The sequence below is a fragment of the Alosa alosa genome, chromosome 16 (genome assembly GCF_017589495.1).
Source record: "Alosa alosa isolate M-15738 ecotype Scorff River chromosome 16, AALO_Geno_1.1, whole genome shotgun sequence".
NCBI lineage: Eukaryota > Metazoa > Chordata > Actinopteri > Clupeiformes > Clupeidae > Alosa > Alosa alosa.
The window spans coordinates 12,946,519-12,970,818 of record NC_063204.1 but is presented as its reverse complement, the minus strand read 5'-3'; the positions used below and the strand labels follow the sequence as shown (position 1 = coordinate 12,970,818).

Here is a 24,300-nt window from a genome sequence, read left to right as displayed (position 1 = left end):
ACATTTTGCATACCGGTTGTATCTAAACCAACCTGGCTGCAACCAACCTTGACTGAAACATTGTAAAACCATTGACTTGTTTTAAATTAATTAAGAGACAGGTCCTCCCGCATGATCCTGCTGAAAACTGCTGGTTTCATCTCAAGCACGCACATATTATGAACGCACGTTTTTTATTTATGTAGCCAGTCGCCGACATAAAAAAAAAAAAACGGTTATATTTCACAACTTTTGCAAAGTAGGCCTACTGGGAAACGCTGGCAAGCAAGCTGCTGGCAGATATTACAGGTATTATAACTTAGACATATATTTTCTTCCCTAGGCTAGGCCAACAACACACGCTGGAAAGATGCAAACAGATCAACTTAACATGTACAGTATTTCCTCCTGATTGCGAAAACGCTTGTTTTCTTTTTCTGTCAGTTCGTGGTTCCTTCATAAATTGCGCAGCAAAATATCAGACGAGTGACAGAATTTCAGAATTCAATAATTTGACCAGCAGTCTTCACGTCCATAGTTTGTGAAACGATGCTGCGTCCGAACAAAGATTCTAGATGCCAAGTGCAACTCCAAAAAGGAGGACAAATGAGCATCTGGCTTGAAGCTGAGCCGGACGCCGGACAGGGTTTTTAAAATCCATATGTCCGGCCTAAATTCGAACGTATGGCCAACCTCCAAATCGCTGGTTTAACTGGTTTACCAACTCTTTCTCCCGCTCATTCTACCGCTCACGTAGGCTACCTGCCTATCTCTCAGGCCTCGGCTACACCACGAAAACGTCAGGCATATTTGTACGTACTGTATTATTACCGTTTTCACACCTTTATACACACGTGAAAAACATCTTCACTCTCCACTACACTTCCTCCCGTAGTCACTTATACAATTCCGTTTTAACTTCACGAAACCGGATGGAGACATCACTCGCTCTCTTGCAATCGCTGGCGGTCCCATACGCACATTTAATACCTCCCTTTCGAAAATTCAAGACATCCCAGACAATGTAAGACTTTTTTTAGGCCTTACATTATATTTAAGACTTTTGAAGGATCCGCGGGAACCCTGTACACCAGTCGGGGACATGGATGATGACACCGGTCTCGAGCATTACCGTGTCCACACACACACACACACACAGCTCACCGGTTGGGGACGTGTATGTTGATGACGCAGGTGTCGAGCATCTCTCCGTGCTGGTCGGTGCAGGAGCCGAGGAGCCAGCGCTGGTCATGTGACAGGCAGTAGGCCAGGAAGAGCACGTTGTACTTCTGTGCTGCCTCGCCGAACGTCTCGCCAAGCTCCGTCTGCTTGTCCTTCACCGGGGCCAGGATGAACGGCGGCGTGTACAGATGCACACACTCCGGACGCTGCAGGAGGTCAAAAGTCAAAGGTGAGCGGTCAGGGAGGGGGTCAGCTGCACAGGTGAGCAGAGAGAAAGGAATGTCCCTTTTTAGATCCTATCTTGAGGTGAAAAAGTGTGATTGCTACCTAGCTTTAGCTTGGTCCAGGTGCATTCCATATAATTACATTCAAATAGAGCAGCTCTCTGGTGGGGTCAAGGGGGACCCGAGACTGGTTTGTTTGAATGGAATCCTATGGGGTACAGGTGACCCAAGCTAAAGCTAGTTAGCCAGATGTTTTTTGAAAATGGGAAAACGGTCATCTCCATCTACTGGAATATCTCTGGTGCAGTCAGACCCTCAACACAGCAACACAAAACACATCTAACCTCAAATTCTCTTTAAGAGGATAAAATTGAACACTTTTCTAGTCTGTAAGTAAGTATAAGTATATATACTCTTTTGATCCCGTGAGGGAAATTTGGTCTCTGCATTTATCCCAATCCATGAATTAGTGAAACACACTCCACACACAGTAAACACACTCCACACACAGTGAACACACAGTGAGGTGAAGCACACACTAATCCCGGCGCAGTGAGCTGCCTGCTACAACAGTGGCGCTCGGGGAGCAGTGAGGGGTTAGGTGCCTTGCTCAAGGGCACTTCAGCCGTTCCTACTGGTCGGGGTTCGAACCGACAACCCTCCGGTTACAAGTCTGAAGCACTAACCAGTACCACGGGCTGCCCCCAAAGACTGTAAGACTATACAGACACGCATTTCTAAGAGAGCTGAACTCTACACCTTCAGGGGAAAAACCAGTCAGTCTACATGGTGATGTGAACACACACCCTCCCTGTGGGGCTATATCACTGAGAGGCCTTGAGGGCAGCAAGATTAGATGATTCTATCTGACTGACCAGAGGCTCCATTTGTAATGAAAATGCACCATTTTGCAGAGTTCTTTGCTTCTAGTCTCTGAGTGTGCTCATTCCTGCTGGGGTCTCACCTGCGGGTCCCTAAGGGCGTTGTGAAGCGCGAGCCCGGGGCCGAAGCCGGTCAGGGCCTTGATGTTGGAGGTGGCGGGGAGCGGGCGGCGGCACTGGGTGTAGACGGAGAAGGCCAGGGACTTCAGGTGCTGCGAGTACTGATGCAGCTCCTTCGTGTGCACAGGCTGCAGCAGGTACCGACACGGCACGATCTGATTGCACACACACACGGAAAACACAGAAGCAGATGCAAGATTACCGACAGCATACAAGCATATGTAGCTTCATTTAGGCGTGCGTGCATATTTATGTGTCTTATACACTATTAGATTTCCTGATAAGCAAGGACAGCTGCTGATATGCAAGTGTGTGTGTGTGTGTGTGTGTGTGTGTGTGTGTGTGTGTGTGTGTGTGTGTGTGTGTTACCTGTATGCTGACGGCACTCCTGATGTGCAGTGGCAGCTCCTGCAGCATGTCTGCGTAGCAGCGTAGCAGGCCCAGGGTCCAGAAGCTGTTGGGTGCGTTTCCGCTCCCCTCTTCGTAGCTGAACGGGTCCAGAATGTACACGACGATGGCAGGGGGGTAACTGGGAGCGTGCGAGTCCCCATCTGTTGGTATACCCACCTTCTCCCGATCCATAGTGCTGATGGACACAGACACACACACACACACACAGTATGAGTATTATTATATATGCATTCATTGAGTGAGTCCTAGTGCCTATGTACATGTCTCTTAATGTATTCACAGCAGACATATCACTAATGAATGTAGTGGTCTTATGCGTGCTGTGAGAGCATGAGAGAGAAAGTGTGTGTGTGTGTGTGTGTTTGAGGAAGTGAATGAATGAGTGTATGAGAATGTGTAATAGAGTGTGTGTGTTTTCTGACCTCGGGATCGGCTCAGTGGGGGTTGGGGTCTGGTTCTGTGTGTCTGCGGGCTGGGTGCTGCTCTGCTGGCTGGGGGCCCCGACGGAGGGCATGCTGCTGGGCTGGGAGCTGGAGCTCTGGGGACCCACAGGGGTGGAGGAGGAGGAGGAGGAGGAGGAGGAGGAAGAGGAACCCTGAGAGGAGTGTGACGATCCTGAGGAACTCTGGGAGAGCAGCGACATGTCCAGTGACTGGGAGGCCAGGTAAGGAGCTGCCGCACGGAGACAGAGTGGGATCGTCGTCAACATCATCATCAATCAACCACATCATTATCTTTTCCATCCTCAGCACTCAATCATTCTCAAATCTCGTAATCATGATCCATCAATCAATCAATAAATCAATCAATCACAATGTTGTTGTAGACTTATTATCAAGTCCATTACACTGTTAATTAAACTCTTTTCCTGAGGCGGTCTCCTTACTGATGCAAGAGAAAAGTAGTAAATGCTGTACATTTATGATAAACCTCCAGTACAACTTAAGGCCACATTTCTCAAAGATGAACTCAAACAGTTTATTACAACACTAAAACTCTTTGCTGTTCTTCGGAAGTATACACTTTGAAGCTGTTTTCATGGGGGGAAAAAAAACAAAAAACTTAAAGCAACCTTGAAATGGCTTCAGCGTAACTTCACAGTCTTCCTCGTTTCAGGAATTGGGATCTACCTGGCCTTCCACCCCCACCACACTGTTAACCTGCTACTGGTTGCTGCACCTGACATGTTAGCTAGCTACTGTGTCTCTTTATGAAAAATTGTCCCACCCCTTTAGCACTCAGGATTGGGTCTCTACCGTTATGACGCACTAATGGACTAATGTCTGAATTGGCCCTCTTGGGCTGTGATTGGTCTAAAGCAGAAATCCTCGGCCAAGACACTGACTGCTTTTTTTGCTCATGATATGTCTTGTAAAACGTAGTGGACAAGATAAAAACATGTTCCGGACAGGGTCAATACTTGATTTTCTCCCGAGGTGGTCTTTAAAAATGAACAGGCAAAGTGTTAATGTTAGGGGGGCGGATATGAGTGTGTGTATACCGAGCTCGTGACGACACGTGTGGGCGAAGAGCTTGAGTCGGGCCAGGGCTTCGCTGCTGCTGGAGGTGGAGCTTTTCAGGAACCAATCGCTGAGGGTCTGCTCGGGAGGAGGCGTGGCAGGGCTGGTGTCGCCCACCCGCACGATTCCGTCTGAGTACGAGGAGCAGATGGGCCGGTGCCGGCCCAGTCGACATGCCTGCAGAACACACAGAGCCAATCATCAGCCAAGTCCATCATAAATCCATCTCCAAAAAGCGATCCGTATGAATGCATGCATACAGAGTATATACATGTATGTAAATGTTAACTACATAATTACAGAAAATTGTGTACGAAAGTGTACAAGTGATCTCCCTAGGAGGGGGCAGGCCCTGGTGTGTGAATGTGAGTGTGGGCCCTGTTGAGGGCGAGTATGTGTGCATGTGTCAACCCCATAAATGGCAGAGGTGTCCTTGATAAGAGCCAGGCCCGTGTGTGTGTGTCTAACCTCGTAGACGGTGGAGAGGTCCTTGAAGAAGAGCCGTGCCCTGGCGATGAGTGCGGGGTTGTCGGGGCAGAGCACCAGGTAGGCCAGGTCCCTGTGGGAGCCGTAGGGCTCCAGCAGCAGCTTCTCCCAGTAGGGCAGCCCGAACGGAGACAGCACCACGTAGTCATGCTCATAGCCCACCAGGAACGTCGGGATGGGAAGGGGCTCTGGAGACTCATCCGTACCTGTGGGAAAGAAAGAAAGAAAAGAGCTTAATGAGGACCCCTACTGGACATCATGACATACATGTGTATATATAGAAGTGTGTCGGTGTGAGCGTGCGTGCGTGCACCATAGGAGCCGCGTCCGGCCATCTTGTGGAACTGCTGCCAGGTGAGCGGTCCCTGCACACCCCACGAGCGCATGGTGCGCTTCTTCTGCACGGCATCCTGCAGCACCGGCTGCAGGAGCAGCAGCATACGCAACACATCCTGAGAGAACAGCTGGCTGGCGTCCACTGCTGCGAGAGGAGAGAGCACAGTCAGTCCAGAGGGTTCACTATACAATACATGCTGTATGAAGTATATAGCATAGCACGCTGCATGGAGTCAGTCATGTTCAATCTGTACAAAGTGGTGGCAGTAATATTAAGTATACAGTGTAGTGGTAACAGTAACTACAATATTCAGAAACCAGTAGTAGTAGTAGAAATTGCAATAGTCGTAGTAATGTTCAGTATGCAGTTCAGTGTGTAAAGTTTCTTCATGAAGAAGTAAGTGTTACACAGTATACTGTCTGTCCTTTTCAGTGGGTAGTGTCCTGTGCGTAAATGTGAGTCTTGTTCAGTATATACCTTGTTCAGTGGGAAGTGTTCTGTGTGTACTAGGAAGTTGTGTTCAGTATGCAGTATGCTCTATATGCAGTTCTGCATGTACGGTTCTGTGAGTAGTGTTCAGTGTATAGCATGAGTATGCATGCTCACCGTTGCTCTTGGGCCAGTGGTGCAGGCAGGAGCTCCTGACCAGCGCCTCGTCCACCTTCCCTCCGGACATGTTGTCCATGAACTGCCGGCCATGCTCCAGCGCCAGGTAACAGTCGCCACGGTGATCCCGCTCTTCCAGACGTTGTGGGGGGCGTGGCTGTGGGGGCGTGTCCAGTGTGGTCAGCGAGGAAAATGGATTGGTGCACTGGTCCTGCAGGAGGAGGAGCAGGTCGGCAGGGAGACGTTCGCGATTGGCCGACGCTGTCGCCGCCCGTACCGTCTCCAGATGCCGTTCTGCATCCCTCGCCGCATCCGAGCCCCGGCCCATGATGTCCAGCTCGTCCTCCAGAAAGAGGCCGGAGCCGTTGCCGTAGCGGCGGTTGGCCACGGCGCTGAAGCCGCAGGAGCAGGCCTCGGAAGGCGGCTCGAAGGGGGCAGTGGCGGCAGTGCCCGCGGCCTCACTGAGATACACGCCGACGTCGGCGCCACGCAGGTTCATGTTGCACACGCACAGGCAGCAGCTGTCGAAGCTACAGTCCTTAAAGAGGTTGAGCAGCGACTCGGACAGGATGAGCGTCACGTAGAGGCTGTGTGCCTCCGGCAGCATCGGCACGGTGGGAGGCCGGCAGGTGGACGGGGTGGAGGCTGGCGAGTACAGGTCCGAGTGCTCGTACTTGACCGAGCCCTGGGCACTGGCAGGACCGCGCGGTGTGCGGGGAGTGCGCGGGGTTCGAGGGGTGGGGGCAGAGAAGCGGGGCGTGGCGGGGGACGGCGAGGGCAGGATGCCAGGGGTGGCACTGTTGCTAGGCGGCGCGCTGTTGGACATGAGGGGCGTGTGTGTCTGAGGAGTGTAGGACTGGTAATCTGTGTCCAGGCCACTGGTATCACTGGGCAGGTTACTGCAAACACACACACAGAGTTATTGCTTGTGACATGTGAAAAAGGTGCGTGTGTGTGTTGCATGTTATAAGTGTGAGTGTGTTTGTATGTGTGAGTTGGCATATAATGAGTGAATACATGTAATAAAATGTGTTTTTGTGTGTGTGTGTAATATGTATATAATAAGCATATTTCTGTGTGTGTGTTTGTGTTTGTGTGTGTGTGTTTTTGTGTGAGTGTGGATGTACGTGTACCTGATGGTGGGCATAGGCTGCATCAGCTCCAGTTTGCCCAGCGTCCAGCTAGGTCGGTACACACACTCGTGGGGCACCTTCATGGGCACCATACACTGGCTGGGCAGAACCTTCAGGGGAGCGAAAAGCGAGCAGCCTGCGAACGCCTGGCACGCTTCCGCTCTAAATACAAATGAGAAATCCTGCAAACACACACACACACACATTAATAAACCACATCAAAAGCACATGGGCTTGAATCATGAGGCCAGAGTCATGTAGAAAAGCCCATTCACGTGGTCAGAGTTCTGATTGTAGAGTGTTCTGAGTAGGGAGTGTTCTGGATACAGATGGGCCTTTTCCACTAAGGGGTAAAACCCCGGTGTCTGGGGTAAAGCTTTTGACTTTCTATTTCCATGATTGGGGCCGGCCTGGGGCTGCGGCCCAGACGGCCTCAGGTCCCTAATGGAAAAAGCCAAGAGTGTTCTGAGTGGAGAGTGTTCTGAGTGTGCATGATTCTGAATACTGAGTGGGGAGTGTGTTCTGGGTAGGGGGAGTGTTCTGGGTAGGGGGAGTGTTCTGGGTAGGGGGAGTGTTCTGGGTAGGGGAGTGTTCTGGGTAGGGGGAGTGTTCTGAGGGTGCGTGGTTCTAAATATACCGAATGTACCACCTAAGACTCCATGTGGTCAAGGCTCAAACAAAAAGGTGACCGAGCCTTTGCAGTTACAGCACCACGGCTGTGAAACCAATTGTCCAGTTGAATCACCATTCCATATCAATGCTTATGAATGGTAACTATAACAACCATAGTAGGACGATGGTTGAGCCTGAAAGCAGGCTTACCAACAATGGAATCAACTGTAAACAAGCTAACTGCCCATGCGATCGCTGTTATAGGGCCAAAGAAAGTTGTACAAGTCAGCTTCTTTTTAAACGGAACTGCTTGTTTTGTTGAAGGCATGTCTATTGCAACCGGGTGATAAGCGGGATAGCGGCCTTTGAGGTGTCCTAGTATACGGAATTAATGGACCGAGGGCAAGAGGCAAAGAACTCCCCCACACGCAAGTCCATTCATTCCGTATAACAGGACACCTCTGCGGCCGTTATCCCTTACGTATATCATAAATAAATCTGAATCGGAATCTGGAGTGTTCCGAGTGGGGAGTGTTCCGAGTGGGTACCTTAATCTCTGATGGCTTGGGGCTGCAGAATCCCTCCTCCACCTCCACCTTGAAGCTGCCTCCGAGGCCTGCCCCGTCCAGCAGCGTGATGCCTCCTGGACCCTCCAGACCTCCGTACTCCTTACTGCCCACATTCATGGGAGAGTAGCCAATAATGTGCTGCTCCAGAGATGGAGGGGTGGGGAACATCTGGTGCAGCAGGTCTGCTGAGCCTGGGGGGAGAATAAGAAGGAGAGGGAGAGACGGGGAGCAGTGAGAAACGACACGGTTTTCCAAAAAACAAATCAACCAAATTATGAAGCAATGTAGAGGAGCCTATTAAGAACATTGGAAAGAAGAAACTAAAGCCCAAAGTACCGGTAGCAGATTGTCTGGCCCTAAACTGAGAACATAAATTGGCAGAATATCTTTCTACGGTCAGAGATAGAAAACAGAACCTGAGCCTAACCATCATGGTAACCAAAAGAACACATTATGTGGTCACTGCATGACAGGTGAGGTCGAGACAGAGATGCACTTCCTCCTACAATGTACATCCTTCAATCACACAAGAAGCCTTTTCTTCAACAAATTCAATTCAGAATTTCCTAATTTTAATGACGTATCAAAATTAAAGAGACTATTAGGAGAAGGAGACAGGTCATATCTTGCTGCCCAATATTTATCAACATGCCACAACCTGAGGGACAATGAGTGACACTGACACAAAAAAAGCATACACAATCATATATATATATGCACGCACACACACGCACACACACACACACACACACACACACACACACACACACACACACACGCATGCGACACACACACACACACACACACACACACACACACACACACACACACACACACACACACACACACACACACACACACACACACACACACACACACACACACACACACACACACACACTTTTATTTCACTTTCTTTCTTTTATTCCCTTTTCTCATGGAAATCTATTGATATGTATGGGTGTGTCTAGATTTATTGTATAATGACTGCTTTGGCAATATGAGTGACCTTTTCATGCCAATAAAGCATTTTTAATTGAACTGAATTGAATTGAGCAGTTGAAGAGTTGAACTATCTGCAACCGCTAAAGTGATCTCTAGCAGAGACTGCAACTGCTCCTCATTCAGATGGACACTTACTGACACACGACAGGGGGTCTGGGGCGGCAGGTTTGGACTCTCGGCTGCTGAAACGCTCCTCAGCTCCATGTGCCGCTCTCCTGGACCTAGGCTGAAGGACACACACACACACACAAAACCAGATAACTAATCAATAAGTTAAAGGTAAACTATGCAGTATTGGCAATTTCCTTAGTGTTTTCTCGGTTTTTGCTTCTTTTTCGCTGGCTCTGTCATGACGAATGTCTGAGAAACTCCATCGCTACCTTTTTCTAGCCGGTGCCTGGCGTGTATTAGCGTAAAGCAGTAAAGCAATTTGTTACATTCGTTATAATTCATGACACCGAGGCCGCCCACCGCCCACAGTTGCAAGGGTGGTTTTTCCGCTTACAGGCGCTAGGGGGATGCGAGACGGCCACCATTCAACCCGAAAAAAGACATATAACCATCCCAATGACTCTGAAGCTGTTAAATGAAGTTAAATTAAGCTTAAAATCTTGCATATTAAGCTAAAAAACCTGCATAGTGTGCCTTTAACCCGCAAATCCGGATAACCTTAGGGTTAGGGTGGTTGGTGTGTGTGGTTAGAGTTAGGGTGGTTGGTATGTAAGGTTAGGGTTAGGGTGGTTGGTGTGTGTGGTTAAGGTTAGAGTGGTTTGTGTGTGAAGTTAAGGTTAGGGTGGGTGAGGTGTGAGATTAGGGGTTAGGGTGTGAGGTTGAGGGTTAGGGTGGTTGGGGTGTGAGGTTGAGGGTTAGGGTGGTTGGGGTGTGAGGTCCTCACCGTGTGCTCGTCTTCGTCAGAGTTGAACAGGTGCTCCAGGTCGTTGATGGACACGGTCAGATCTGAATCATGGATCAGACTGGTGGAGGGAGCAGTTTTACTGCCTGCCGCTTCCTGGCCATCTGTCAAACAAACAAACAAACAAACAAACAAACAAACAAACAAACGATAATTAGTACATACACAAAATGTAGGCATCTCTAAAAATGCAACACACAAAAATGACATCTTTAAGGAGCACGCACACAAACAAACACTCTTAGAATTGACACAAATCAAGCACCAGATATTTCTGTATGTTTGTTTTGTACAGTGTTTGAGGCCATTAAAGTCTCATTATTAAAGTCTCACTCACCATCTGCTGCTGTTGTACTGTTGTCCTCCTTCTGCAACACACACACACACACACGTCAATGGAAACACATATAGATTTGATCAGCCTCACAAGTTCAAAATCAAAACTGTAGGAAAAACAGAAGTGGTTGCACATAAGGATCTTTGCTTCTAATAATTCATTTCAACTGTACAACCCTAAAAGACCATTTCACAAAACTACAGAAGAGTGTCTTGGCACGCGGAAAAGGGAGCAATTACAAGAATGGACAGTATGGTAGCTTTTTAAGGTGTTTTTGATCCATATAATGGTTCAATAAAAGGACTTTAAAAGTCAAAGCCTCTCTTCGCCCCCTCTCTCATCTTTCCTCACCTTGTTCTTCTTGCTCTCCCTCTCTGTGGCCATCTTGTCCTTCTTCTCGGTGAAGCTGAACTCCTCATCCCCTTCCAGGAAGGCGTACGGGTCGGCCTCGGCCTCCCCCTCCCCATCCCCATCCGAGAGCGCCCCTGCCAGATGTGAAGTCTGCTGCTGCACATACATCTTCACCCGCTCCTCACACACCTTCAGAGGACGACCTGACGATGCCATGGCCCTGTGGGACACAACAGCCAATCAGCACAACGCAGGAAGAGATTGCAGCCAATGACAACACAGTAGGAAGAGGCCACAACCAATCCAAGAAAAGATGGCACGCAGAAAAGCTACAGCCCTTGCATGACGGTCATTAGTGTTCAGAGCACTCCATAAACACCACACAATGGATTCACATCATGCAAACCGCATGGCTACTGCAGGCTAGCTTGAGTGATAAGGGAACACTGTTAGTCTTGGATGGATGAATAGGCGTTAGCTAGCACCCTAAGTAATGCTGTAACTAATCCCAGGTACCCCTAGACATGCACAATGATCATGATTTGTATCTGTTCAGTCAACAAAGTCATCTGCATTTGGATCGGCCCGTGGAAATTAACGTGATGTATACCGAAAGTTAAGTTAAATAGGAGAGATATTGTATTTGGTCACCAAATGTGATTGGTAATGCAAGTGTTGTCACCATCACCACCACCACTCCTAAATTAAGTTAACAACAATAACTAGTCAGTGTCATCCAGGAATAAGACACTTTTTAAATCAAAAACACTCTGGGAAACAAAATGGCTTTACAGCTTTACAAATCAAAACAATGCTTCCACATTGGAAATGGAAAACAAGAAATGAATACAGTCACCAAAATCTGTTTTCAGAATAATAACTCGTAAATTCGGGAAGATTCAGTATCTGTTGATGTTGCATTATTCCCGTTTTTCCCAATACCATATTTGGATTTGGCTGTATCCCTAGTACCTCCTCCAGAGCGTGTAGTGTGCTGTAGTGTGTGTGCTAGTACTCTTAGTCTGTAACCGAGATGGTGGAGTCAGCTGTAGTGTGTGTGTGTGCGTGCTAGTACTCTTCAGGCTGTTTTATGCTTCTGCGTTGACTCCACGCAATGACTACGTCGTTGCCTCGATGCCAGCGTGAACCTTTCGAAGTTCTGCGTCGCTCACCACCTGGTAGTCAGAATGGCAAACTCCATAGACTGCCGTGTATGCAGTGTCCTGTGCTGAAATATTAATCTTATTTGTTTGGCCTTTTCTTGCTTAGATCTTGTAAAAGTTAGAGAAATAGACACAGTACATTCTAATGACCTAGTTATTGTTACCAGAAAATAAGTGAGGTTATTTCGAGGTGTCTGCCAGCCAGTTTTGTTATGACAGCAAGCTGACTTCCCACAGCTGCCCCCAAAGTACTAACCTGACTGCTCCATGTGGAAACTTTCCGTTGGAGAACGTTTGGAAATGAGCGAAAATACTGGTTAGCTGATTGGATAAACCATCTGTCTATCACCACCTATGTTGGTTATCGACGGGCCAAATCAAAGTTTTCTTCTAATGCCTTTGTTTAACATACAATTAAGTTAGGTAACGTAACTAACGTTAACGTTTTTAAACTTAACATTTGTATGTGACAAACCTCATCAATGACAACCCTCACCAAGTTTTCACGATACACTTCTGAAGAAAGCATATTCCTCCATTTCTCATTAAGTAGGCCTAACCAAGATTCAGGGCTACTGAACACAGACTGGAATCGGCCGTGAGGATGTCTGTGTCGTTCATTCCTCCCAGCTGCATTCACAGCTTCCCCAGGAATACTTTCTAATTTGGATAAAACTTGTGCAATAGCTACGCTCATCTCATCTGTAGATGCCGCCATGTTGTTTGTTGCGTCACCTAAACTCAAAACCAACGCACGCTGATTGGCTGTTCGTTGATCGCTGATTGGCAGAAAGATGCCAGACAGACATTTTACAAACGGATAACTCCGTCATTGTAACCGAAATCTGTCAGTTTATTTGCAAAGCATGTTTCTATTCCCTACAGTAGGCTGTTTGAAGCAGACGGCCATCAACACACAGGGCAAGTTGACCAATCACAGTCCTTGCGGTCTGCGTCGCCTCAACACAAAGTTAGAATTTTTGGTAAGTGTGCATCAGAAAACAGCAGACGGTTTGGAGGGGGTACACGGTGACGCACAGGGCTCTGGAAGGCTACGCTGTCGATTCGATGCAGAAGCATAAAACAGCCTTTACTATGTAACAGAGATGGTGGAGTCTGCTAGTGTGTGTGTGTGTGTGTGTGTGTGTGTGTGTGTGAGGGAGTGTTGCGCGGGTTTGGTCACAAGCAGCCCGATATTTTAATCAACCCGACCGCAACTCGGACTGCGAATATTAATTAGGACAAAATTATACCTGACCCGCCTTGGCTGAATGAAGCACAAAGCTTTACTGAAGCACATACACTGTTTAAAGTCACAGACACAACGAACCAAAGTAAATTTAATGCATGCGCGAACCTACAAGGCCTATACATAGCCTGTGTACCATAACATTTATTCCTGCAGGCGCCTGCTCACTAGCCTAGAAATCTAGATGCACCCTAGCGGCAGCAATGTGGGTCTGGCTCGTCAGACTACCTGCTCGCGGCTGTAGGCTAACATGGGCAGGTGGCAAAGTATCAGCATAATTTTACTGAGCGACTCAGGTCTTGTACCTAGTCTAAAAAAGCTGTTCCATGTCAGCATATAAAGCTATCTATTGCTTGCTTGAGGTCTGGGAATTGCACTTACTCGGGTTGGCTGGAAGAAGGCTTAGTCTACCAGTGCCGCGTTTGTGACGAGTTACTGTATGTTGGTCGTGCCTGTTTTGTGGCTGTCATACTTTTAAATGGCTTTGCAAGAAGTACATAGAACATAACTTGCACTACTGTCATCTTCTATAAGAACCTTTCCAAATATTTCCCATATATGGCTTTTCCTGGAGGGGTGTCTTATTTCAACTTCTCCTCTTCAGCTTCTTTACCATCTCCACTGTCTCCACCTATGTGGCAAGTAGGTCTACTGTATGCTTCAACCAATGATATCTTTGAAAAGCAAATATGAGTTAAATATTGATGCTAGCCTTCTCGTGATAGTTTAAGTATTTTTAAAAAATATATATATTTAATTAATTTTAACTGACCGCCAATTTTTTTTATGACTCATAACCGCTTAATTTCAGGCGGACCGCGCAACAGAGTCTGGAGTCTGCTGTAGTAGTGTGTGTGCTGGTACTCTTACTCTGTAACTGAGATTGGTGCGTCTGCTGTAGTGTGCATTTCCCCCTTTAGCCGGTCAGCAGGAAGTTGAGGAGCGGAAAAGTCCTGATGCCGTCGCCCTGGCAACTTGTAGTAGCGCCAGGGGTTGGGGGCGGAGTCCTGCTGGGGGTCGACGGCAGAGCCCACAAACACTGTTGGCTCAAGGGATTGTGGGTAGCCGTGCGGGAGCGGAGGATGCATGATGTCCAGAGCACAATCCTCCGCCTTCTGGGGGGGCGGACATGAGTCAAAGGTGGATGAGGAGGAGGATGAGGGCGCAGGGTACAGGTGCAATGCATTATGGGATGCTCTCTGGGCGTGACCGTCCTCCAGGTGGCAGGGGTGAGGGCTTAGGGGGGGTGGCAGGGGGGAGGGGCTGAGGTCGGCAGACCCGGGATCGGCACTGGAGTGGAGCGCCGGCGGTTTGGAAGAGGGAGTGGACGCAGCGGATGAGGTTGAGGCGGTGGCGCTGGGGTGGGGGTGCGGGGGGTACAGCCTTTGGGAGGACGAGGTGGGCGGCCCCTCCAGGCTGGGGTCCTCGCACAGGGAGCCGCGGTGGTGGAACGGCGTCTGCGACCGCTTGGGCTGCTTCTCTGCCTTCTCCGGCTTCTCCACCCCCAGCTTGTGCTTGAGGGGCGGGGGGGTCGGCTGGCCTAGGGAGGGGGGGGCAGGGGGACCTGTGGGGGGCCGGAGCGCTGCTTCTGGCTCTTGTGCCTGTGGATAGAGGAGAACAAACACACACACACACACATACTGAAAAACTGCCCTCCTACACACATCACACAGAAATGCTGAACTCCACACACACAGCTTTGATGCATACGTCCCCACATACAGCACTGTGGCAGACTACAACAGGTGGATTATCTGTTCTCACCAAGAGCAGACTTGAGTTCAATTGTGTTTAATGCCCTGGACTACAAAAGGGGTGTTTTGTGTGCTGCACTCTGACAGTGGTGTGAAGCGCTCTATCGTCTTGACCAGCGTTATGTGCGGAGGAGGTGTGTACTGTACAGGTGTGTGTGCTCACCTGGAGCAGTTGCATTTGGTCCTGTGTGTTGTGTCCACAAAGTCCCAGTTGCTGGTTTTCTGCGGCTCCTCCTCCGATGTTGCACCAGTGACAGACGACAACTTCCTCCTGACAGACAAACACATCAACATCTTATAAGTGTGCATGCGTGTGAGTGGAACTTCCTCGAGACAAAAAAACTAAACACACACACAACATCTTTCATACAGCGTGCATGTGTGTATGCGTGTGTAGTGTGTGAAGGGGTGTTAGTCTGTGCACGTACTTCTGTGCCCGGTTGAGGTTGCATTCCTGCCACACGCACTCGACCAGCTGATTGGCCAGGCTGCGTGGGATCTTGCCACCATGGTGACCGCTGCTGTCCGATCTCAGGCCATCCGACGCCGCGGAACACTTAACCCACTTCTGTGGAGGCTGGGAGTCTGCAGGGAACCGAGACAACACAGTGTCTTCATATTGCTCGCTCAAAACAGACAAACACACACACACACGGTCTGTATCTGTGTGTGAGAGGCATGACATGGTGTCTGATATGCAGTATGTAGAACCTGACCTCGCCTAAGCTCCCAAACAATTGCCACCCAGCCCCCCACAAAACATATCAATCAACTGAATTAGATTCGAATTTAGCCACTCTCTGTTGGCTCCCTGGCTTTGTTTTAAAATAGAAATTATTAAAATATTTTTTACAATGTTAACATTTATATTATAAGATGCAAATATTTTTACAACAGTATTGAGCTTTAATACATCCTTAGGTTATGAACATGTGAAAATATGTAGCCTCTAAAATGTGTAAGAAAACGCATGATTATTTGAACGAGTCATAGTGTCACATCCTTGCGTCCCTTTAACTTGAGTTAGGCTTGAGTGGACAAGCAAGCGATGGTGTCAAACTCCCTAAAATGTTGTAGAGTAAAACAGATCAATTTAATAAATCAATTAAATGCTTGGACGAATGTTTGCCTTCACCACCACTGCGGCTGAATTATTGGCTTAAAGACGCAGCAGTCTATTTTGGACCACTCAACTGATTGCTTATCCTAAGTTCTGGCTTGTCATTGAATTTCTTTGTTTTTTATTATATGTATTTGCTAACCTTTGATTCAGGTGATGTTGATAAGCTAATTCAGACCAATAGGCTGAAGTCTGCGTGAATTTAAATGGCTTAAATATTGATGCGGCCCCAGAAAGTACATTTTTTAATTTTTGGTACAAAAAAAGTAAAGGTTGCAAGCCCCTGTTCTAAACAGACTCATCAGCCAAATTGATCCAAACCCACCAAAGCCACTACTCCATGCATACACGTAAGTATGACACTGAAATATGTTTAGAAACACATAAATATGCATTCAAAAATATATATTATTTCTTGAGGTATATTTTGTGCTCATTTTTTATTAATGTCTCTACATTTTTAAGTGGCGCGCAGGTAAACATCCATCTACTTTTTACATAATTATAGCTGTTGCCTTTTTCTTCTTCATTTGCAGATATCGTGATGCATCATAGATTCATCAAGATGAGACAATAAAGAGTGTGTGGAGTATGGAATAATCTGTGCATGTGTTCTGCCTCAAAGTAAGCCTTTTTGGTCTCTTGGCATGCATGCTGGACGTGACATTGGGGGTGTGGCTGCATCGTCGATTCTACATTTGATTTTGAAGTTCAAGATTGAGATGTAATTTCAATCAATTTTCGACTTAAGACCAAAATTGTGACCGCCCTTGTGAATATGGTATGTGTGTCTGCTGTTATGTTCTGAGCATGCATGTGTGTGGGTCTACTTACATATTATGAGCGTGTGTGTATGTCCTATTGTGTGTGTGTGTGTGTGTGTATGTGTATGTATTATATATATATTACCGGTCTGAGCCTCCTCTGGTGATGTTGGGGGTGTGAGGGTAACAGAGCAGAGGGCGTGGTCTCTGTTGGAGATGGCAGAGGACTGGCCAATCGTGTAGAGGCTGCTGGAAATGGGGGTGGGGCCTGAAGGAGCGATGACTGGGATGTCGGATTGGGCCGCCAGGACCAGACACGCCGGGTAGACCATCCGCACACCCGCTGCAAACACACACACACATACATGGAACAGGTTAATGGGTTCCTTCAGTATCTATTTCAGTATCTATCAGTACACACACACACACACACATATACATATGTATATGTGTGTGTATGTGTGTATGTAAGTATACATGTATATGTGTGTGTGGGTATGTATGTATGCATGTCTGTATGTGTGTGTGTGTGTTCCAGCTCACCGACTAGCACTTCCACAGCCGCCAGAGAGTCATCCTCCCAGTCCAGATCCTCGGGGTGGTCATCAGGCGCAGGCTTGGTGCTGGGGCTGATGGGATAGAACTGTTTCCACTCTTCCAGCAGCTTTTGAGTGGGTGGGTCCGAAAGCTTAAAGGACTGGCCGGTGAGAGTGCCACTCAGGCCGTACGGACTCAGAATCACTACGCACACAAACACACACAAAACACAGAGTTAATACTGTAACCTAAAGTACTTGCCATTCAGTGTCGTATGGACTCCACACAAACAAACAAACAAACAAACACAGAGGTATTGATAGCCTGTGGTGGGTCCCCAGTCTTGTGTGCTTATGGACCCAGAGTGTTACCTTGGAAGGGGGTGGAACTGTGCTGCGTGAGTGCCAGGTGATCCTCCGTCAGCAGGTAGACTGGTTGGTGCTGGTTCACCTCCACGCTGGTGCACACGTTACTGTCACCGTGCAGGAGGAAGGTGAAAGAGCAGGACAGGTGTTCGCTGCAGACAGAGGAGGAGAGGTCAGGGGTCAGCACCATGAGGATGTGAGGCCACTGAGGTCATCTCTGTACTCAGAGTCATTTCAGCAGCATGATGGGGCAGTCTGCAAAGGGCTATCTCTGTGCAGCTGTACATCTACACTATGTCGGATAGAAATCTATCCGACGCCCTTTTGTTATGATTCACCCTCCCGTCCACATTAGACCATCGGATCAGCGGATCCTCCGCAGCCGTATCAGATGAATGTGGACTGTGTGTCTGTAGTGTGTTGCGGAACCATCTGAAAACAGATGACGTACAAGCCCATGTTCCCTTCCCTGATTCGTAGTGCTCGTTTCACGTGATGATGGCCATGCTGCTTTGTTTTCGTGAGAAGTAGCCTACATTTATTCATTTGACATCCATACAGTGAATGGCAACGGATGCAATTTAAAGACGCTAGGCTATTATATAGCCTAACTGTGTAAGCTGTGACAAAAAAAAAAAATCCCTCTTGATCATAAGAAGCACTGTGTAGGCTATATTCTATAATGTCCATTACACAAGGTAGGCTATTTTTATTTGTTTGTCGTTAGTTGACAAAGCTACCTGGCATTCTGTATAAACTATGCCTATTCCACTGCAATAGCAACCAATAGGCCTATGTAAAGAAGCAACGAAAAACGTATCTAAATGTCTAAGTTGATTTCATTGTTGTTCTTTATACGATGACTGAAAAAACTCATGTAGCCTGCTGGAATCGCTGGAAACATAGCCTAATTATTAGTGTTTGTCTGTTGTTCTTCGACAAATACCTGCCATTATAATATGAATTTCTATAAAGTATACTATAGCATGCTGTCTTTTGCACCCAGGCAGTAGCCTACTTGGCAAACATCCCATTTCACCCCAGTTTTCAGATTGTATCTGATGGTTATTTATTCCCTTGCATCCATACTTATTGACTATGCGTTTGTTATGATTTTCAAGGCTTCCCAAACTGATAGGCTACAGTGTTTGTGGACACAACCGGTCACTCAACTGACACTCAAGAGTGGGAGTGTGTGTCTACCAACATGTAGGAGTGTTTGTATATATGTGTAGACTCACTTGGTGATGGGGTGATGTCATTTTTCTCATTTCCATGTGTATGTGATTAGGTGTATTTATCGTGTGTGTGTTTGTATGTATGTATGTATGTGGCTTATGTACATGTGTGTGTGCGTAGCCTCACCTCTTGTTGATGGGCTTCTCGTCCTTCTCGTAGGGCTTGACGAACCAGCGTCCAATGCGCACAAAGCCGCGATTGAGCAGGCAGCGCTCCAGCAAGTTGTGGATGGCTTTGAAGAGCAATGTCCGCGCCTCGTACGACAGCCCGCTCTCCCACACACCCTCCTCATTACCTACGAACAGAATACTCAGATTACTCACACACACATGCCGACGCATCTGCGCCTTGTAAGCCAGCCCACTCTCATTATTCCCTATGGAGCCCTGTGAGTAGGCAGGCGATGACTTAAGTTACCAAAACGTGGCTTCGACAAGCAGGGTGTTGCTTCCGCCTTCAATTCCAGAAAGTTGTTACATTTTCACTTATAACATTCCAACATAAACATGCGTCTCTAAAACTGGGAAGTGGGAACAGACCCCCAATTTCTGAGGAAGAAACATCCATGACAATCATGGAAAAACTGGGTCAAAGGCAGTGTTCGGTCGCAGCAGGAATAGTTATGCATGTTTAGGTGACAGATCTGAATCCTTTCTATTGTTGACGATGTTTCATGATGACAATGTTGACATGTTTCATGTCATCTTGACTGGTCCGTCCTATTGTTGCCATGGCTGTAATAACATCAAACAGCGCAAACATTATGTAGGTTACACGCTCATAACTCCCAATCGATCAGACCAACCTAACCGCCAAGAGCAGCTAGTCTAGCACGCCAATGGACATGCACAGCCTTCAGCACATTCACAAATTCTCACACAGACATTAACACACACACACACAGTAAGTGGGCAGGTAAGACAGGCGGCCAGGAGCAGGGAGCGAGACGGGAGTGGAGGTGAGCACTTACTGGAGAGCTCGTGGTGGATGAGCTCGGCGAAGTTGGGGTCGTCTCCCCACCAGAAGAGCCAGAGCTCGCGGCGGCCGGGACTCTGGTGGCGACGCCACACACTAAGCACGTCCGCCCGAAGGCACCGGCTGAAGCTGCACAAGATGGGGTCCTCCTCCGTCACCGGGAACACGATGGGCGACGATGACGGGCCCTGCCACACAAAGCAGCGCCATTTGATGCCCGTCAGGTCCGCCTGTGGAGGGACACACACACAAAAAGCCTCAGTTTCAGAGCCACAAAACAGACACCTGCTTAAGCAACAGTTCCCTACACAATATCACTGCAGTAGAACACTACAACATGTCAGGGTGGCTAACACTGGTTGTTGGCATGACATCACTACTAATTTCACCTTCCACCAATGTTACCATTCTCTGTATCTGGTTTCACTCTTATCTTATTACTTTGGTGGACATAATAAATGTTCTTTATTCAAACTTAATGCCATATTGAAACTTAGTTTGCCGACACTGACTCCTTATAACTTGTAAAAGTGGTGAGTCCATAGTCCTGCCAACACATATACATACATACATATATATATATACATACATATACATATATATATATATATATATATATATATATATACATATATATATATATATATATATATATATACATATATATATATATATGTGTGTGTGTGTGTGTGTGTGTAAAAGAAGGAGCTTGTTTTGGATGATAGTACTACTGCAACCACAGAGAACCTAGATGTTTTTCACTATCGGTTTCAAATAAACTGAAACCAAACTTCACACAGCAACCAGAACATATAGGAAAACAAATTAAACAGGTTTGCCACTCTTTAAATGTTGACAGATAACGTTTAAAGCTATGCTGTCTGTGCAACAGGTCTGCAAGCAAGCAATCACGCCTCATCTAATAAATGATTTGGGAGAATATGTCGGGAAATGCAAATACGCAACATAAACAAGTATGGGTCACGAATTGGCGGCTGTTGTCACAATGACGCAAACTACAAGTCCTGTTCTGGAGTACTTCCTTAACGGTTAGCCTCTCTACCACAAGTGTCTTCTGTTACAATCTGTTAGTGTAATAAAATACAAATAAACGTGACATCACGTCGTACATAACCGCACGAAGCAAATTGATTCTTGGTAACGTCATTACTGGCAAACGCATTTCTTTAACTCGGCTGTCCGAGCTTTCGTTCTGCTTTCCAGATGACCGTTTTTGGCATACGTAATGATTTGTAGGTTACCCAAAACTTAATATCAATAAACAAATGCCAACAAAAGTTCCCGAATAAGCTGTGTAGTAATTAATGAGGATGTGGCTTGCTAAGTGCGCGGACAAGTTCATGTTAACGTTGCTTAACTTCAACCGCAGGCTTCCCACATTCGATTCAGCTAGCAAGCTAAAGACACTCATACAAACCAATGACGTAGCTAACTAGGTAAGTTTGCAAACGTTAGCTATTTAGCTACCAACCGCTCTTAAGGGAAACAAGACTTCTCTTAGTATTCGCCAGTTTAATGTTAACCACCACCAGTGTATTATGCCTTGAAGTTTGTCCACAATGAAACTCTTACGTGTTAATAGAATCTTTCACGACGTGCCAGTGCCACCAATTAAGCATTAGAATAACTATGCCAAACTCGTAAACAAGCTCTAATTGTTGGCCCCGATGTGCCTGCAAGTTAGCTAGCCAGCTGCATACTGGCTAACTGGCTAACTTGCAAAGTTGTTAGCTAACGTCTGGTTGTCTCAAGTTAGTTTCAAAGCAAATTACAAATACATTTTTCTCAAGACATGTCAGACACCGTTATGCAATTCACTCCACATATTATGAAAAGTCATGCTATTCTCCAACATAAATGCAACAGTATTTAAGGACGTTTCTACAATTGATCACGCCTGCAATTAATGGACAGGTCGGCATGTAAACGTTAGCAATTTAGAGGCTCAACAGGCCTTTGCTAACGTTAGCTACTATGCAACAGCTAATAAGCAAGCTAGAGTTAGCTATTAGTGGGCTAGCTGAAGATGGCCTCTGGCCTCATAGTTTTTTAAATCTCTTACCAGACAAAATAGATTGGAATGACAGTCCTCCAGGCTCGCCCCGTTTGGTACAAAACAAGAACTCATCTTCAAAAGGTGGTAGTCAAATAATCCATTATTTCAGACCACAAGAAGAGTGATGTGGAAAATGATCAAATACTTGATTTCAAATATTTGATCACACACCGGCTTTGAAACAAGTCGTTGTAAAGTGCTATTAGCTGGCTTGCTACAGCTCTCGCCAATTCATCAAAACCTCGACTGTTTTGTCTGACTGCTTGTTCTAAAAGAAATGAAAAGCAAGCGAACGCAGTGCTTGTTTAACTACCTGAATTAAAATCACCACCATCTCTACATGGTCAATAGTCCAATGCACTCATAAATTAAAGTCTACGAAGGAATAAATATTACTAAAAGCACCAGAGGTGTGCAGACAACTCTCCCCTCCCCCTTTGCTTGGCACCTAAGCTAGCCAGCTAGCTAGCCTGCTCGCTAACTACCGTTAGCATACAAACGAGCTAACGCTATCTGGTTGTATCTCAGTGAAGCAAAGGTGACCAACCACAAATTCACCCTGAGTGGAATCTACAATCTCCCGACTTCGTGTCCTAAAACAACATATCATAAAATCAACCTAAGTTCTAACGCCAGTAAAACTAATTAAAAAGTCCGGCTACTCATGATTGTGATTTCAAGTCCTGCAGGTTTCCATTTGAATTCATATGCACTGCTCTCTTTAATGGCGGCCAAAGGAGGAGCTCCGCCTTCTTGTGCCGATTGGTCAAAAGGCAGTGAAGAGTTCGGAATATCTGACGTTGACATACAGTACCTCTCCGGCACAGTCTAATGTATATGGCCACAATACGTACAAGTACCAAGTTTGGATGATGGATATAACTTTGAATCTTCGCTTTGAACTAACGTAATTATACTACTACGTACGGAAAATAAATACATGTCTGAATACTCATAGACCTCTTTCAGTTATAATTTTAGATGTGTGTTGTGAGCTCTTTCCATTCCAACTGCATGTTGTAAACGGTATAGGTTGGGCTGCTGAAGATGAATGGGCCAAATGGTTGGAGGCGCTGTTCTTGAGACGCCCCACTAGATGGCAGAAGATTTTCCCCAGTGTTTTTCATAATTGTGCAACGTGAGACTAGGCTTTTCAGATGGCAGTGACCCTGCTGTACAGATGCTTAGATGCAATGCATGGGAAACTATACACTACCTCCACAAAAGCCCCCCCCAAAGGAGATAGATCTATATGTAAGTTCTCTATTAGTCAGACCAAGGACCACTTAATAAAAAAAGCCTCAAGGACCACCTAGCTAAAAAAAAAGGACCTACAACAGTATATTACACAATAGACCTACTCACTGAACAACCTTGCTTATTGTCTTTGCACCTTGCTTATTGTGTCAGAGAAGTCATATGATTTAAACTGACATAGCTTACATAGGCAGTGTTACAGAACTTTTTGGATATAAGTTGATTCAATATTGCAAATAATTCATCTATATTATATGTTACATCTGCTCACAAACCACTTGGATAGCTTGCGGACCACCAGTGGTCCCCAGACCACACTTTGATTAACACTGGTCTAGGACTAGGCTTCATCCATCTATACAAAACCGGCCCATTGTCCAGTGAGTGGGGCACTTCGATGGAAGAACATCCTTGAATAGTTGGCTGCCTCAAAGTATCTGTGTTTGGACTGTCTTCTGCTGTCAACTTCAGCTCAAGAGTCCTATTCACCATTTCACCTGGTGTCAAAAACCTAATTCTCTCCAGTCTGCAAGGATCAGTCACAGATCATACAGACTGACTGAATGTACAGTTGTGTGTAGTAGTATATCAACTTTTACATTTAGGCAGGCTGAGGAGCAGTGGGTATCAGTATGAATGTATGTGTGTGTGTGTAACAGTAATTTATACTGGCAATCCTGCACACACACAGGAGTCTTCATGTTGGTTGTGTGAGTGGTCAGGCCCAGGAAGAATGACCATGGCTTTGTGTTTTCAGTCACAGTGCTTGCTATGACCTGATCACACATTTGCCAAGTTGACCAAGTAATGGTATTATTATGGAAACAACTATTCCTACTTTGACCAACAGTGCAAGTCTTCTGGACCATTTACAATACATTGTGAAATTCTTGTGTCTTTACTGGTCGATATACTGCCTATGCCAGCAACTGCCAACATGCATCCTAAAACTACAGCACTGATAAAACCCCTACTCATAACACCTACTTTCTTGGCCAGGGCCCACTTGAAAAAGAGATTACAATCTCAATGTGTTCTTTTCCATGGTTAAATAAAAGGTAAAAAAAATAAATAAATTAAAAAGTACTGTTTACTTGCACTGGCAGGAATGAAAGTTGAGGTGCATAACGTACC

At 46.5% G+C, this 24,300-nt stretch overlaps 1 protein-coding gene across 1 annotated transcript in view; it reads right to left on the bottom strand.

The window, feature by feature from the left end:
* Positions 1 to 22,639, bottom strand: part of LOC125309330 (mediator of RNA polymerase II transcription subunit 13-like) — a 28,438-nt gene extending 5,799 nt beyond the window's left edge. The window contains 24 exon segments of the mRNA XM_048266155.1: positions 1,144 to 1,367; positions 2,350 to 2,541; positions 2,756 to 2,972; positions 3,220 to 3,469; positions 4,299 to 4,494; positions 4,786 to 5,009; positions 5,117 to 5,284; positions 5,747 to 6,645; positions 6,880 to 7,061; positions 8,040 to 8,251; positions 9,201 to 9,291; positions 9,961 to 10,082; positions 10,316 to 10,346; positions 10,667 to 10,886; positions 13,949 to 14,649; positions 14,652 to 14,679; positions 14,996 to 15,103; positions 15,261 to 15,417; positions 16,862 to 17,059; positions 17,260 to 17,457; positions 17,625 to 17,770; positions 18,984 to 19,152; positions 19,828 to 20,062; positions 21,916 to 22,639. Coding sequence (XP_048122112.1) covers positions 1,144 to 1,367; positions 2,350 to 2,541; positions 2,756 to 2,972; positions 3,220 to 3,469; positions 4,299 to 4,494; positions 4,786 to 5,009; positions 5,117 to 5,284; positions 5,747 to 6,645; positions 6,880 to 7,061; positions 8,040 to 8,251; positions 9,201 to 9,291; positions 9,961 to 10,082; positions 10,316 to 10,346; positions 10,667 to 10,886; positions 13,949 to 14,649; positions 14,652 to 14,679; positions 14,996 to 15,103; positions 15,261 to 15,417; positions 16,862 to 17,059; positions 17,260 to 17,457; positions 17,625 to 17,770; positions 18,984 to 19,152; positions 19,828 to 20,062; positions 21,916 to 21,981 — 5,234 coding nt within the window. The 5' untranslated portion in view covers positions 21,982 to 22,639.
* Between the last annotated feature and the right edge of the window lie 1,661 nt (positions 22,640 to 24,300).